Source organism: Myiozetetes cayanensis, unplaced genomic scaffold (assembly GCF_022539395.1).
Source record: "Myiozetetes cayanensis isolate MyiCay16 unplaced genomic scaffold, myiCay2020 scf9, whole genome shotgun sequence".
NCBI lineage: Eukaryota > Metazoa > Chordata > Aves > Passeriformes > Tyrannidae > Myiozetetes > Myiozetetes cayanensis.
This window is the reverse complement of record NW_026088185.1, coordinates 593,288-609,087: the sequence shown is the minus strand read 5'-3', so window position 1 is coordinate 609,087 and position 15,800 is coordinate 593,288. Positions and strand designations below refer to the sequence as shown.

The window sequence follows — 15,800 nt, the reverse complement described above, 5'->3', positions numbered from 1 at the left end:
TCAGCCCAGCAGGGATGACAAAAGCACAGCTGGTGAGTGAGAGATAAAGACTCCCGTGTTGGACTGGGAGCTTTGGGATCACTTTGGGAGCAACCAGAGCTGGTTCAGTAACTCAGCAGGCCTGAAGAGGCAGCTCCTCCAAGACAAGCTCTGGCTCCAGCAGCAAAGGCTGCAAGGAAGGTCTGTGACCCACAGGGACGGGGTCATGTGGTGGTGACTCCCAGCAAGGCCTGTGACCCACAGGTGATGCTCGTGGGGCTTTACAACAGTAAAAGAGTAAAAGAGTAAAAAAAGAGTAAAGAAAAGAGTAAAAAAAGAGTAAAAAAGAAAAGACAGCAATAGAGTAAAAGAGTAAAAAAAGTAAGTAAAAAAAGAGTAAAAAAGAAAAGACAGCAATAGAGTAAAAGAGTAAAAAAAAGAGTAAAAAAGAGTAAAAAAGAAAAGACAGCAATAGAGTAAAAGAGTAAAAAAAGAGTAAAAAAAAAGTAAAAAAGAAAAGAGCAATAGAGTAAAAGAGTAAAAAAGAGTACAAGAAATTAAAAAAGAATAAAACAATAAAAGAATAAAAATAAAAAGAATAAAAAGTAAAAAGAGTAAAAGAAAAGACAGCAATAGAGTAAAGAGTAAAAAGATAATAAGAAATTAAAAGAATAAAACAATAAAAAGAATAAAAATAAAAAGAGTAAAAAAGTAAAAGAAAGACAGCAATAGAGTAAAAGAGTAGAAAAAGAGTAATAAGAAATTAAAAAGAATAAAACAATAAAAGAGTAAAAAAAGAGTAAAGAAAAGTAAAAAAAGAGTAAAAAAGAAAAGAGCAATAGAGTAAAAGAGTAAAAAAGAGTACAAGAAATTAAAAAAGAATAAAACAATAAAAAAGAATAAAAAAATAAAAAATAGTAAAAAAAAAGTAAAAAAGAGTAAAAAAGAAAAGACAGCAATAGAGTAAAAGAGTAAAAAAGAGTACAAGAAATTAAAAAAGAATAAAACAATAAAAAAGAATAAAAAAATAAAAAAGAGTAAAAAAAAAGTAAAAAAGAGTAAAAAAAAGAGTAAAAAAAGAGTAAAGAAAAGTAAAAAAAGAGTAAAAAAGAAAAGACAGCAACAGAGTAAAAGAGTAAAAAAAGAGTAAAGAAAAGTAAAAAATAGTAAAAAAGAAAAGACAGCAATAGAGTAAAAGAGTAAAAAAAGAGTAAAAAAGAAAAGACAGCAATAAAGAGTAAAAGAGTAAAAAAAGAGTAAAAAAAGAGTAAAAAAAGGGTAAAAAAAGTAGAAAAGACAGCAATAAAGAGTAAAAGAGTAAAAAAAAAGAGTAAAAAAGAAAAGACAGCAATAAAGAGTAAAAAAGAGTACAAGAAAGTAAAAAAGAATAAAACAGAATAAAAAAGAATAAAAAAATAAAAAAGAGTAAAAAAGAAAAGAGAGCAAGAGAGTAAAAGAGTAAAAATGAGTACAAGAAAGTAAAAAAGAGTACAGAGTAAAAAAGAGGAGTAAAAAAAAAAGTAGAAAAAGAGTAAAAAAGAGTAAAAGTAAAAAACAGTGAAAGTAAAAAAGAAGAGTAAAAAAAGAATTTAAAAATAATTTAAAAAAAAGAATAAAAGCGAGTAAAAGAGAGTAAAAGACTAAGAGTAAAGAAAGAGTAAAAGAGCAAAAAGAGAGTAAAAGACTAAGAGTAAAAAAGAGTAGAAGGGCAAAAAAAAAAGCAAAAAAGAGCCAAAGAAGCCCCTGGTGTCTCTGGAGGCCCCTCAGACCTACCCAGGAGATCGTTCTGCGGCAGCCACTTGACGAGCTTCACGTTCTTGGGCAGGTTGGGGGGCGTCGGGCCCGTGTATCTCCACAGCACCTGCCAGGAGGGACCAACAGCACGTCAGTCAGGGCAGCAGAGGGAAGGGAGGGCCTGGGAACAGCCCTGCTGGCAGGGGAGGGGGGCAGTGGTACCGTCTGAGGGACCGTCCCCAGGGCATCTGCGATCTCCATGGCTTTCTTCGGGGGGATCTCGGACACCATGGAGCCCAGCGAGAAGACGACGATGCCGTGTTCCCCAGAGGCATTCACCATGGCTTCGAACTCCTGCCAAAACAAGCACACCCTCGGTCAAGGTCCCGTGCGGGTCAGACGCTGGAATCGCTGTGGCATTCCCACAAAACTCCCTGGAAAAGGCCAGGAAATCAGGAGTCGACGCAAGGAACCAAAACCGTGACACGCCGCCACCGAGTTATGATCAGGGAAGGCAGCTGTGGGCAGGAAAACGAGTCCTGGGGGAAAAGAAATGGGCACAGGCGGGTCAACAAAGGTAGGGAGGTGCCTGGACTCAGATTCACCGCGGACCTGAGGAAAAACTGGCTGGAAAACAATCATGCAGCAGAGCCTGTCTGCTCAAAGACACGGTCTGTGCCACAAAAATGACGCTGCAGCAATTGAAGAGATCAATTCACGGAATCCCAGAATGGATTGGGTGGGAAGGGGCATCAAAGTCCATCTCATTCCACCCCCTGCCATGGCAGGGACACCTTCCACTCGACCAGGTTGCTGCAAGCCCCATCCAGGCTGGCCTTGGATAGATCACCGTCCTGTTTTTCCTGGCAGCCATTCCCCAGCTGGCTCATTCCCACATTTACTGCAAGTCAGGATTTAGAGCTGATGTTCTTCTTTTCAGCCCCCAGAGCTGCAAGAGAGAATGAAAATTTTGGACAAGTGTTCTGACAGCTTGAACTCCTCATATCTGGATTTATTGCCTTTGCTTTGAGTAGGATAATACTGAAGTGCTGCCAGGGGGTTGTATCTATTTGGTCTGATTGATTTCCATAACAGAAGGACCAGGAGATCCAGCACTGGAATCCAAGAACAAAGGGATTCCAATGAAGCACAAAAACTGCCAGAGGCTGGAGCGAAAATTCTCTGCCATAGAAAAATATTTGGTCAAGCCAGGGAAGGGAAGATAAAACTGGAGGAAACTGTTGCAGGAATCAGAGTGGAGCAAGTGGAATAAAATGAACTAAAAGTTCCTGTAAGAAGTCTGCCAAGTGAACTGTTATCTCCAGGATCCGCTGGGATAACCATGGAACGATTTGGGTTGGAAGGGACTTTAAAGATCATCTCATTCCAACCCTCTGCCACGGGGAGAGGCAACCAAGACTGACTCTCTTAGTTTCTGCTGTTTACCACAGTTTTGGGGCTGTCCAGAGGCATATTTAACTGTCCAGAGGCATATTTAACTGTCCGGGTGCCAAGCGCTTGCCCAGCCGCTCCCACCTGGCGTCATTTATTCCTGCCTGGGAGCTCCATCTCCTGGAGAGATCCCTCAGCGCAGGCACCGGGGGAAGAAGGGAACTAACCTGGGACAACTCATTTTCCTGAGCGCAGCCGATGCCCCCGACTGGGACCATGTTGGGCATGAGGGGCCGGGGGAACTCAAACACAAAGTCGTATTTCAGGAGCCAGAGGGCCGCCCGGCCCAGCAGCTCCGGCACCGTCGCCTCCCGCCGCAGGAACTCCCTGATCAAAGCATCGTAGGGAGAATAAAGGAAAGAGCACGCCAGGGAACTGCTCAGGCTGGCCACGAGGTTGCCCAGGCGCTGGAGGAAGCTCATGCGGTCCGTGAGGCGGGTGAAGAACCTGGGAACGTAGGAAGGAGGGCTTGGGCACAGGGTGGCCTGCGAGTCGAGGCCGCAGGGCAGCCCCCGGACGAAGTACACGGAGGGCAGGGAGAGGTGCTCAGCCACTATCTGCCCGCAGGGAAAGAAGGGATCCATGAAAACGGTGTCAAATCTGCTCTCCTCGAGGTACCGGATCAGCTCTCTGTTGGCCAGGAGGCGTTTGCAGGAGTCGAAGAACATGGTGGTAAAATTGGCTATTCTGGCGAGTTTCTCCAAGAAGGGCTGGGGGGTGAAGCTCCTGTGGCCCATCTGCTGGAATTCTGCCTCCACATACTCCCTGGTGTAAGACACAGAGTACGTTTTCAGGGTGTAAAGCCCTGACGGGCGGATCCTGAGGTTCGTCTCCGGTGCCACCACCACGACGTGGTGTCCCCGCTGCCGGAGCCGCTCCACGACCGGGAGCATGCTCAGCCAGTGGCTGCCATCAATGGGCACGACCAAAAGCTTCCCACCTTCTCCAAAGGTCCACAGGAGCAGGAAAAACACAGCCCAGGAGGCAGCAGAACGAAATCCTGGGTTGGAAGGAGCCATTTCCCCCATGGGAACCCAAGAGGGGTTTAAACGGCTGCAGCAGAGGGAATGAACCACAGGGAGTACTTTGCACTTGAATTTTAACTAAGCTGGGGGGTTAGTTTTTAACAGAGAGAAATGGGGGTAATTTTTAACTGTGGGTAAATATTGGGTTTGTCTTCTGTGCAGAGTGAAAGCTTTGAGCGACCGGGCGCCGCGAGGTGGAGCTGAATGTTTGGACTGACATCGGAGGACTCAAACACTCTGGGGAGGAGTGACAGAGGAAGGAGGGACCACGAGAGCAGGGACCAACAGCATGTTGGGCTGAAAGGCTGAGCAAGAGTCATGAATGGGACTGACACAGCAATCATTAACATCCAGGTAATGATCACCTCCCTGCCTTGTCTGCTCCGCTGATTGGACATGGAACGAGCCTGACCTTTGGACTGCTTTGTGCCCTTGGAGCGTAACCAAGAAGCAAAGATTGACGGAGATTTGATATACAGTGGGTTGTAAAGGTTTATCTGCAGATTTGGTGCTCTATCACAGCAGTTATCACAGGGAAAGTCCTGGGTTTACAGCAGTAAAGGTGTCGCAAGCTGAGCAATAACTCCTGGTCTGAAAGGATGAACCACTGACATCTGCCCTGTCTGCACAGCACGAGGGAGATTTAGACAAGGGAAGGGAGAGGTTACAGTCCTGAAGGCTTCTTTGCCCAATCATCCTCAGCTGGAAGGATCCACAAGGATCACCAGTCTAACTCCTGGCCCTGCCCAGGACACCCCAACAATCCCACCCTTTTCCTAAGGGTGTTGTCCAAACCCTCCTGGAGCTCTGGCAGCCTCGGGGCTGTGCCCACTGCCCTGGGGAGCCTGTTCAGTGCCCAACCACCCTCTGGGGGAAGAACCTTGTCCCTGAGATCCAACCTGAGCCCTGCCCTGACACAGCTCCAGCCCTTCCCTGGATGCTGTCCCTGATCCCCACAGAGCAGAGCTCAGTCCCTGCCCCTCCTCTGTCCCTGGATGAAGATGTGACTTTAACGAGGTCTACCCTCAGCCTCCTCTTCTCCAGCTGAACACACCAAGAGAGCACTTAAACCAGCACGTCCTAAAGAGCCACCAATAAACACCCTGCCACCCTCGGGGTAAGCCATGACCAACCTCCGACAAGGGCTTCTTCTGCACGCAGTTGATGCCCCCGACATAGACCATGTTGGGCATTACGGGGCGCGGGTACTCAAAGACAAAGTCGTATCTCATCAGCATCACCGAGGCTTTGCTGAAGAGCTCCTGCATCGTTACATCCCTCTGGAGAAACTCAGAGGCCAAGTTCCTGTACTCTGTATAGAAGAGGTAGCAAAGCACGGGCTCTGAGAGCCCAATCAGGAGGTTCTTCACACGCTCCGGGAACATCATGCGATCCGACGTGGAGGAGAAGGTCCTGGGCACGTAGGACACGGGACTGGGACACTGGGCAGCCTTGTAGTCTAAGGTGCACGGGAGGCCACGCATGAAGTAGACTGAGGGGAGGGAGAGGTGCTCAGCAAGGATGGGTCCGCAGGGCAGCACGGGGTCCATCATGATGGCATCGAATCTGCTGTCCTGGAGGTACCTCATCAGCTCTTTGTCGTACAGGAGGTGCCGACAGGCAGAGGAGAACAGGCTGGTCAGCTGGGAGATGTTGCTGAACAGAGCTGTGAATGTCAGCTCAAAGCTCTTCTCCCCCATCTCCTGGTAGTATTTGTCCACAAACTCCTGCGTGTAGGGCACCGAGTATGTTTTGATGGTGAAGGACTGGGGGCTCTTCAGGAGCAGAGCGGCATCGGGAACCACGGCCACAATTTCGTGCCCCTTCTCCCAGAGTTTCTCCAGCACCATGCGCATGCTCAGCCAGTGACTCCCATCCTGGGGCACCACCAAGAGCTTCCCACCTTCTGCCACGCCCCAGAAAGCGAGGAAAAGAACCAGCCCAGCGGTTACCTGGGGCCTCCACATCCCTGCCGAGGGGCAGGAAAGGAGATAACTGCTCCTTCCAACTCCTTCAGTAGAATATGAAGGCAGAAAAGAGCTGTAGCTCCTTTATACCATGGTGGACTTTAATGTTTGCCTGTCCAAAGTGTTTGCTGAAACAGGTTATCAGGGTTCGAAGAGTAGGGTTTGAACACTGATAAAAGCATGGATTAAAGTGCTATCAAGGCACCTGAAGAAGCTTTTCCAGGCATTTACATTATCTCAAGTGATTGAGAACAATTAGCAGGGCAGAGGCAGCAGTTGCTCCTGGAGAGGCTCTGCTGGGTCAGGGTTGTCTCAAGTGAGTCACTGTGCACGTGGCTGGGCCAGATTCCAGGCAGGAGTCAACTTTTATGGCCACTGAGCTTCTCCAGGGAGCTTGTACTACAAGAACCGTGGTGAACTCTTGGCATGGAAGACCTAAACCTCTGGCCTTTGCTCAGGAAGGTGCCTGGAGTTCAGGCAGGATGCTCTCCGTGGTTTGCAGCAGCTGGCACGCCAAGCAGCAGAGTCACCGAAGTTTGGGTGACTTATTAACCAAACACCTTTTTATCAAAAGAGTGACCCAGCACAATGTGCAGCTCCTGCTCGAGAGGGGCCACCAGAGTTCAGAGATGAGTGACCTGAGGCCAAACATCTCTTTGAAAGCAAAGGTGCAGCAGAACATGAGGCCCTTGCTCAAGAGGGGCCATCAGAGTTCACAGGGGAAAGGCTACGGGGCAAATGTGTTTGAAAGTTCACAATAATTGTTACTTCTCCAACAAGTTATCGAGGCCTGGCTGTGGCAGGAGCCAAGGGAAGTCCTGCCAGTGCCTGACCACCCTTTCCAGGGAGAAATTCCTCCTGAATTCTTCCTGATGACTGAGCCAAACTCTTCTGGGTAACAGTAAAAAAAAAAAAAAAAAAATCAGGGTCACAAACAGTTTGAGAGAAGATTTGGACTGAAAATCTGGAAAATGGAAAAAGCTTTGTACTCTGGAGGTTTTGAAGGTTTGCCTGTCTAACAATACAGCTGCCCTGCTGTGGAAGAAAGTCTTGCTCCCAGGACTTCTTTAGATACCCATACCTGGCTGATTTGAGTGGCATTTGAGAGCCTAATTATTCCTGAGAATCTGGGTTGAAGCTGCAGCGAGTGATGCAACGGAAACCCACCTTGTAGACGGGGGAATGAAACAGTTCCCTGTAACAAAGCAACGCTTTGGGTGGGAGGAACAGGCAAAGGCACGGGAAAACTTCCCAGATGGACCTAAAAAAAGCAGCTGGTGCTTGAAAGGAGGGCCTGGCCAAGCAGATCTCACCTGCCACTAAGGCATATTTCACGGACAGGGAAAAGCTGGATGCCAAAAGCTTGTGAGGTTACAAAAGCCGAATAAAATGCGGGAATGGCACCTGAACAAGAGGTGGATGGAGAAGACAGATGGTTTTAGACAACCCCCCCACACCAACCACACCCAAACAGAGAGAGCTCTGAACAGTTTCTTCATGCCTGGAAGGGTGGTCTTGGAGCAGGTAGGAATGGTGGGGATTCTGCTTCATGAACTGGCTGCCTTTGGCAAAGGTGAGGGAAGTGCATTCCAAGGCTAATGCTGAGTGTGTCCTAAAATGTTGAATTGGGGAGGAGGTTCTCCAGGTGGCCCATTAAAACAAGGGATTCTCACAAGCCAGGAGAAAGGGCTGCAACATCCAAAGAAACTGCATTAAAGAGGAGGGAGGTTCAGACATCAACAGGGAGTTTCAGACTGGATATTGGGAAAAATTTCTCCATGGAAAGGGTTGCCAAGCACTGGGATGGGCTGCCCAGGGAAATGGTGGAGTCACCATCCCTGAAAGTGTTCCAAAACTGCATGGATATGGCACGTGGGGACGGGGATTAGTTGTGGGCTTGGCAGTGTTGGGGTGATTGCTGGATGATCTCAGAGCTCTTTTCCAACTCAGCAATTCCATGATTCCACACAGTCCCAACCTGTTCAAGCCGAACTTTGGCTCTAGCTGGAAGAGAGAGATCCTAAAAGGCCAAAATCAGAAGCTCCAGTTCCCTGTGTGTGCATTCCCACATTTCTGTGGGAAAAGGATCTCACCTAGAAAGGCAAAGGATTAAATACACCTTAAGATGGCAGTACTTCCTCATGCAGTAAACTCAGAGGTGCAGACATACCCTTAGCCTGCAGAAAGGCCCCTCACATCTCATCTCTGACACACAGTTGTTTGGCCAAACATGGATTATCTGTGAGACACTCAAACAAAACGCTATAAAACGCCCTGGAAGAGGTAAAAAAAACCCAAACCCAACCCAAACCCTTGAGGCTCAGAAAAGTCTCAATAAAAGGGCCATAGAAGTTTTAGGAAAGTTTATAAAAGTTCAAAGAGAGTTCATGGAAGTTGTGACACTGGATTTTGAGCAACACTTTCATGTGTTTACGAGTGTGAAGTCCACAAGTCCAGCCCATTCCAAAGGCAAGGGTGGAAGGAGATAGAAGGGAAAGTAAAGCCAAAGTGCAGGGCTGAGTGCCAAGGTTGTGAGCTGGGAATGGTCCAACAAATATCCCAGCAAGAGGAATCCGTGATTATCCCTCCTGTAAGTCTATAAATCCTGGCAGTCAGCCTGTACCTCTCATAACCACCCAAATCCTTTTTAAATTCATAGGCTTTGTCTACGAAAAACAGATCATCTGCTGCTTTTGAGGGGCTGACTTGGCCTTTTTTTAGTGCATGGTGAGGAAAAATACTCCTGTTTGCACTTCAGTGTTAGTCACAGGTCAAATACTGGGAGAAACTCCCTGTCAGTCCCCCTTCCACCTTGAGCTTTTCCACATTTTATGGAAAGTTTAGCTGGACACTTTATTCCATGTCCATCTTTTCTAGACTGGAGTGCCAAATTTGAATCCTCTTTAAAAAATGCTTCATTTTTTACTGTGTGAGATTCAGCTTTTCCTGAAAAAGAAAAAAAAAAATCAGCCTTATCTCACCCACTTTGGCAAAGCCAACATCTGAAAAACTCAGAGGGAAGAGTTGCAAAGCTGCAACATGGAAAATCTGCCCTGGATACAGTAAGTCATTGATCTGATGAAGTGTGTTTGGTGTAAGGGTCACAGGAGACACTCAAAGCTCAGCAAGGCAGAGGAAGGGCCAGCCTGACCTAACTGGACACTGCCAGGGGGTTCCCTGACAGGCCTCAAGTGACCTTCCAAAGCAGAGGAAGTTGGGGTTTTTTTGTGAGTCTCTGACAATTCAAAGCACAGAGAATCTTTCCTTAAAGAAGAAAAAAGACAGGAATGTAGAGGAGATCAGCCAAGCTGGATCAGAGGACGAGCAAAGGTCTCCTCAAACCAAGTGTGTCCTGTGACAGGTCAAGAGCCCTGAGGGAGGAGGTGCTGGGCAACCCCTCCAGTGCCAGAGCGGGTTTGGAGCAGAGGCACAGCGCCTCCCAGGGCTAATTCCATGGACAGCCCTCCCTCCACCTCTACCCTGCGATGCCTGCACTGATGGCAGAACAAAAGCAGCCTGAAATCCTCACCCCCAGAGGGAGGACTGGAACACACCCCACGCTGCAGCTCCTCAGAGCCGTGCCGGGGAAAACCGCAGCGGGACCCACCTGGCTGAGCCTCTTGGAAGCACAGTTTACTCCACTAACCAAAACCATGTTGGGCATCAAGGGCTTTGGGAAGTGCAAGACGAAGTCTATCTTCAAGAGCCAGATGGAAGCCTGGCGGAGGAGGTCCGGCACGGTCACATCCCGACGCAGGAATTCCGAGGCCAGCTTGCCGTACGGTTGGAAGACAACGTCGCAGAGAAAAAAATTGGGGATGTCATAGAGCACGTTCCTGACCCGCTGGAGGAAGGTCATGTGGTCTGTGTGGACTGTAAAGGCCCTGGGAACGTAGGAAGGGGGGTTGGGGCACTGGGTGGCTTCATATTCCAAACCACAGGGCATTTGCTGCAAGAAAAACAAGGAAGGGACCGAGAGATGCTCTGCCACGATCTGCCCACAGGGGAGAAAGGGGTCTGTGAGGATGGCATCAAACTTGCTGTCCTCAAGGTACCTGATGAGCTCCCTGTTGTAGAGTAGGTGTGTGCAGGTGGCCAGGAACAGAGCAGAGGATTTCTTCGACCGCTGATAAAACCTAATGAATCTCTCCAGAAAAGATCCCTCTTCAAACAAGTCCTTTGTAAATCCTCGAAAATTTTCATCCATCTCTTCCTGTGTGAAAGGCACTGGGTACATTTTCATCATGAGGTTCTTGGACGGCTTGATGTGCAAATTGACTTCAGGAGCCACCACGACCACTTCGTGTCCCCTCTGCCGGAGAACGTCCAGCACCTCCAGCATGCTGAGCCAGTGGCTCCCGTCCACCGGCACCACCAGGAGCTTCCCTCCTGCAGCCAAACCCAGCAGGGACAGCAGCACCACCACTCCCACTGTGAAGGGAAGGGCAGCACCGAGCCCCGAGGCCATTCCTGCAGAAACCTGAGGAGAGCCTCCAAGGAAGGAACCACGGGCAGCACCGGCACCTGCTCCCCAATCCCAGCAATTTGTGCCTCAGCCCGACTTTTGACCCCTGGGCTGTTTGCCCTGTGGTAAATCTGTAATCACTGGTGATAAAAGGCTGCAGAACCAGCAGCAGAGTTCAGCAATCTGATAGAAGCAGTGGGTGCTCCAGATAAGCCTCACATGCTCCTGTGATAAAAGCTTTGTCACCTTGGAGCAGGAGCTGCCAAGCCAACGAAGCCCCTCGAGGCTCATTGAATTTGTTCTTGGATCTCACAGTGCCATGGTCAAGTCAAACCACTGGGAGACCTGCCCTGCAAACAGAGACGGTGCTGAGAGCCCACAGCCTGCCCCATTCCTCGAGATTCCAGCTTTGGGAATACCCGTGTGAAGGAGCAAATTCACTGACAAAGAAAGAAGCAAATTCACTGACAAAGGAAGACATGGTGAGGCAACAAGGACAGAAGGCTGATGTGCATTTCTCAGTAAATACCAGCCCCTACCACAAACATTTGCTGAGCTGTAGGGATTACAGCTGACTGCAAGGCTTTGACAGCCCCATGGATTTGCCTCTGGCTTGTCCCTCACTAAGGGAGGAAGAAGCTACACAGTGTTACACAAATTAGCTTTGAATATGCATAGTAAAAAAGGCATTGTCTCTGCAGGTTTGTAAATGAGAAGGTACAAAGGCCTACAAGTGGAAAATGAGGGAGAAAGTGGGAGAGAAATTTCTTTCACGAGTATTCACCAAACTCACCCTAAACGGGGACTCGAATCCTCTCTGCAGCACAAAACTTCACCCTCAGCACACACAAATCAACCTCAGCACGAACTAAACCAGACCTACCTGAGTCAGCTTCTTGTGAGCACAGTGCACCCCTCCAATGGGAATGATGTTGGGCATCAAAGGCCGGGGATAGTCCATCACAAATTCTACCCTCAGGAGCCAAACAGAGCCCCGGCGCAGGAGATCCAGCACCGTCACATCCCGATGCAGGAACTCCGAGGCCAGTTTGGTGAATGGTTGAAAGGCAAAGTCACAGAGGAAAATATTTGGGAAGTCAAAGAGCAGATTCCCCACCCTCTGGAGAAAGGTCATGTGGTCTGTGTGCTGTGAAAACCCCCTGGGAACGTAGGAAGGGGGATTGGGGCACTGGGTGGCTTCAAAATCCAATCCACAGGGGACTCCTCGGAGGAAATACACGGAGGGAAGGGAAAGATGCTCTGCCAGGATCAACCCACAAGGTACTACAGGGTCTGTGAGGAGGGCATCAAACTTGCTCTCCTCAAGATACCTGATGAGCTCTTGGTTTTTCAGGAGCCACTCACAGGTGAGAACTGACAATTCACCCAGTCTTTTCATCCCTTCATACACTTTGAGAAATCTTGTCAGAAAAGATCCCTCTTCAAAAGAAATTAGCACAAATTCCTGGAATTCTTTCTCCATCTCTTCCTGTGTGAAAGGCACTGGGTACATTTTCATCATGAGGTTCTTGGACGGCTTGATGTGCAAATTGACTTCGGGGGCGACCACGACCACTTCGTGCCCCCTGTGCCGGAGAACTTCCAGCACCTCCCTCATGCTGAGCCAGTGGCTCCCGTCCACCGGCACCACCAGCAGCTTCCCAGCCTGCAGCCAAACCCAGCAGGGACAGCAGCACCACCAGCCTGGCTGGGACCGCTGGGGGAGCACCGAGCCCCGGGGCCATCCCTGCCCAAATCAGTGAGAGCCCCCAAGCAAGGAAGCACCGGCAGCACCGGCACCCGCTCCGCGCTCCCGAGCAATCCGTGCCTCAGCCCCACTGCCGAGCCCTCTTTTATTTGCTGCCTGGTGAATGTGTAATCACCCAGGTGATAAAAGGCTGCAGAACCAGCAGGGAAGTTCAGCCAAGTGCACAGGCTGGTGCTGTGTGCTGGAATCACCAGGTAACACCCAGGTGGGTGTTCCTCTCTATCAGAGGAACAATAGAGTGTCCCTGGGAGAGGCCGGGACAGCTCTGGCTGGGACTGCACTCCTGACACCTTCCCCCTGCATGGCCCTTGTGCCCCTGCAGGAGATGTGTCACTGCACAGCACCACTCAGCCTAGCACAGGCTTGTCCCAGGCAAGACCTGCTGCCTCTCCCGCAGGAAACTCAGCTCTGGGAGGCCCAAACCCCCGGGCTGTGGAACAGCTCTTGCAGTTGGTTTCCAGGCTGAGAAGACTGAAAAGATGGGAGGATGATGCAGGTTCCTGCAGGACACACCCTCCAGGCTGAGCAGCACTCCCAGTGTGCCAGCCCTGCCTCAGGGCACGGACAGGTTGGCTCTGTGAGCTCAGAGGGCAGAGCAGAGACTTTAAACACTCTGGGAGGGGGACTGTCACCCAAAATGGCAACTCGAATCCTCTCTGCAGCACAAAACTTCACCCTCAGCACACACAAATCAACCTCAGCACAAACTAAACCAGACCTACCTGAGTCAGCTTCTTGTGAGCACAGTGCACCCCTCCAATGGGAATGATGTTGGGCATCAAAGGCCGGGGATAGTCCATCACAAATTCTACCCTCAGGAGCCAAACGGAGCCCCGGCGCAGGAGATCCAGCACCGTCACATCCCGATGCAGGAACTCCGAGGCCAGTTTGGTAAAGAGTTGAAAGGCAAATTCACAGAGGAAAAAATTGGGGATCTCATAGAGCAGATTCCCCACCCTCTGGAGGAAGGTCATGTGGTCTGTGTGCTGTGAAAGCCCCCTGGGAACGTAGGAAGGGGGATTGGGGCACTGGGTGGCTTCAAAATCCAATCCACAGGGGACTCCTCGGAGGAAATACACGGAGGGAAGGGAAAGATGCTCTGCCAGGACCAACCCATGAGGTGCTACAGGGTCTGTGAGGAGGGCATCAAACTTGCTCTCTTCAAGATACCTGATGAGCTCTTGGTTTTTCAGGAGCCACTCACAGCTGAGGACTGCCAATTCACCCAGTCTTTTCATGCTTTTGTACACTTTGAGAAATCTTGTCAGAAAAGATCCCTCTTCAAAAGAAATTAGCACAAATTCCTGGAATTCTTTCTCCATCTCTTCCTGTGTGAAAGGCACTGGGTACATTTTCATCATGAGGTTCTTGGACGGCTTGATGTGCAAATTGACTTCGGGGGCGACCACGACCACTTCGTGTCCCCTCTGCCGGAGAACTTCCAGCACCTCCCTCATGCTGAGCCAGTGGCTCCCGTCCACCGGCACCACCAGGAGCTTCCCTCCTGCAGCCAAACCCAGCAGGGACAGCAGCACCACCACTCCCACTGCGAAGGGAAGGGCAGCACCGAGCCCCGAGGCCATTCCTGCAGAAACCTGAGGAGAGCCTCCAAGGAAGGAACCACGGGCAGCACCGGCACCTGCTCCCCACTCCCAGCAATCTGTGCCTCAGCCCGACTTTTGACCCCTGGGCTGTTTGCCCTGTGGTAAATCTGTAATCACTGGTGATAAAAGGCTGCAGAACCAGCAGCAGAGTTCAGCAATCTGATAGAAGCAGTGGGTGCTCCAGATAAGCCACACATGCTCCTGTGATAAAAGCTTTGTCACCTTGGAGCAGGAGCTGCCAAGCCAAGGAAGCCCCTCGAGGCTCATTGAATTTGTTCTTGGATCTCACAGTGCCATGGTCAAGTCAAACCACTGGGAGACCTGCCCTGCAAACAGAGACGGTGCTGAGAGCCAACAGCTTGCCCCATTCCTCGAGATTCCAGCTTTGGGAATACCCGTGTGAAGGAGCAAATTCACTGACAAAGAAAGAAGCAAATTCACTGACAAAGGAAGACATGGTGAGGCAACAAGGACAGAAGGCTGATGTGCATTTCTCAGTAAATACCAGCCCCTACCACAAACATTTGCTGAGCTGTAGGGATTACAGCTGACTGCAAGGCTTTGACAGCCCCATGGATTTGCCTCTGGCTTGTCCCTCACTAAGGGAGGAAGAAGCTACACAGTGTTACACAAATTAGCTTTGAATATGCATAGTAAAAAAGGCATTGTCTCTGCAGGTTTGTAAATGAGAAGGTACAAAGGCCTACAAGTGGAAAACGAGGGAGAAAGTGGGAGAGAAATTTCTTTCACGAGTATTCACCAAACTCACCCTAAACGGGGACTCGAATCCTCTCTGCAGCACAAAACTTCACCCTCAGCACACACAAATCAACCTCAGCACGAACTAAACCAGACCTACCTGAGTCAGCTTCTTGTGAGCACAGTGCACCCCTCCAATGGGAATGATGTTGGGCATCAAAGGCCGGGGATAGTCCATCACAAATTCTACCCTCAGGAGCCAAACGGAGCCCCGGCGCAGGAGATCCAGCACCGTCACATCCCGATGCAGGAACTCCGAGGCCAGTTTGATGAATGGTTGAAAGGCAAAGTCACAGAGGAAAATATTTGGGAAGTCAAAGAGCAGATTCCCCACCCTCTGGAGGAAGGTCATGTGGTCTGTGTGCTGTGAAAACCCCCTGGGAACGTAGGAAGGGGGATTGGGGCACTGGGTGGCTTCAAAATCCAATCCACAGGGGACTCCTCGGAGGAAATACACGGAGGGAAGGGAAAGATGCTCTGCCAGGATCAACCCACAAGGTACTACAGGGTCTGTGAGGAGGGCATCAAACTTGCTCTCTTCAAGATACCTGATGAGCTCTTGGTTTTTCAGGAGCCACTCACAGGTGAGAACTGACAATTCACCCAGTCTTTTCATCCCTTTGTACACTTTGAGAAATCTTGTCAGAAAAGATCCCTCTTCAAAAGAAATTAGCGTAAATTCCTGGAATTCTTTCTCCATCTCTTCCTGTGTGAAAGGCACTGGGTACATTTTCATCATGAGGTTCTTGGACGGCTTGATGTGCAAATTGACTTCGGGGGCGACCACGACCACTTCGTGTCCTCTCTGCCGGAGAACTTCCAGTACCTCCCTCATGCTGAGCCAGTGGCTCCCGTCCACCGGCACCACCAGCAGCTTCCCTCCTGCAGCCAAACCCAGCAGGGACAGCAGCACCACCAGCCTGGCTGGGACCGCGGAAGGGCAGCACTGAGCCCCGGGGCCATTCCTGCAGAAACCTGAGTGAGAGCCTCCAAGCAAGGAAGCACGGGCAGCACCGGCACCTGCTCCCGACTCCCGAGCAATCTGTG

At 49.8% G+C, this 15,800-nt stretch overlaps 1 protein-coding gene across 9 annotated transcripts in view; it reads right to left on the bottom strand.

Moving 5' to 3' along the window:
- Window positions 1-15,800, bottom strand: part of LOC126652578 (UDP-glucuronosyltransferase 1A1-like) — a 38,730-nt gene that overhangs the window by 3,319 nt on the left and 19,611 nt on the right. For 4 of the 9 annotated variants that reach the window (XM_050339478.1, XM_050339480.1, XM_050339479.1 and 1 more), the window contains 2 exons: window positions 1,936-2,067; window positions 1,753-1,840 (listed from right to left, as the gene is read on the bottom strand). In XM_050339478.1, the coding sequence (XP_050195435.1) occupies window positions 1,753-1,840; window positions 1,936-2,067 (220 nt within the window). Of the gene's footprint in view, window positions 1-1,752; window positions 1,841-1,935; window positions 2,068-3,332; window positions 4,205-5,323; window positions 6,173-9,764; window positions 10,641-13,112; window positions 13,985-15,800 lie in introns of those variants that run through there. The other 5 variants (XM_050339474.1, XM_050339476.1, XM_050339477.1 and 2 more) reach the window with 5 other exon arrangements.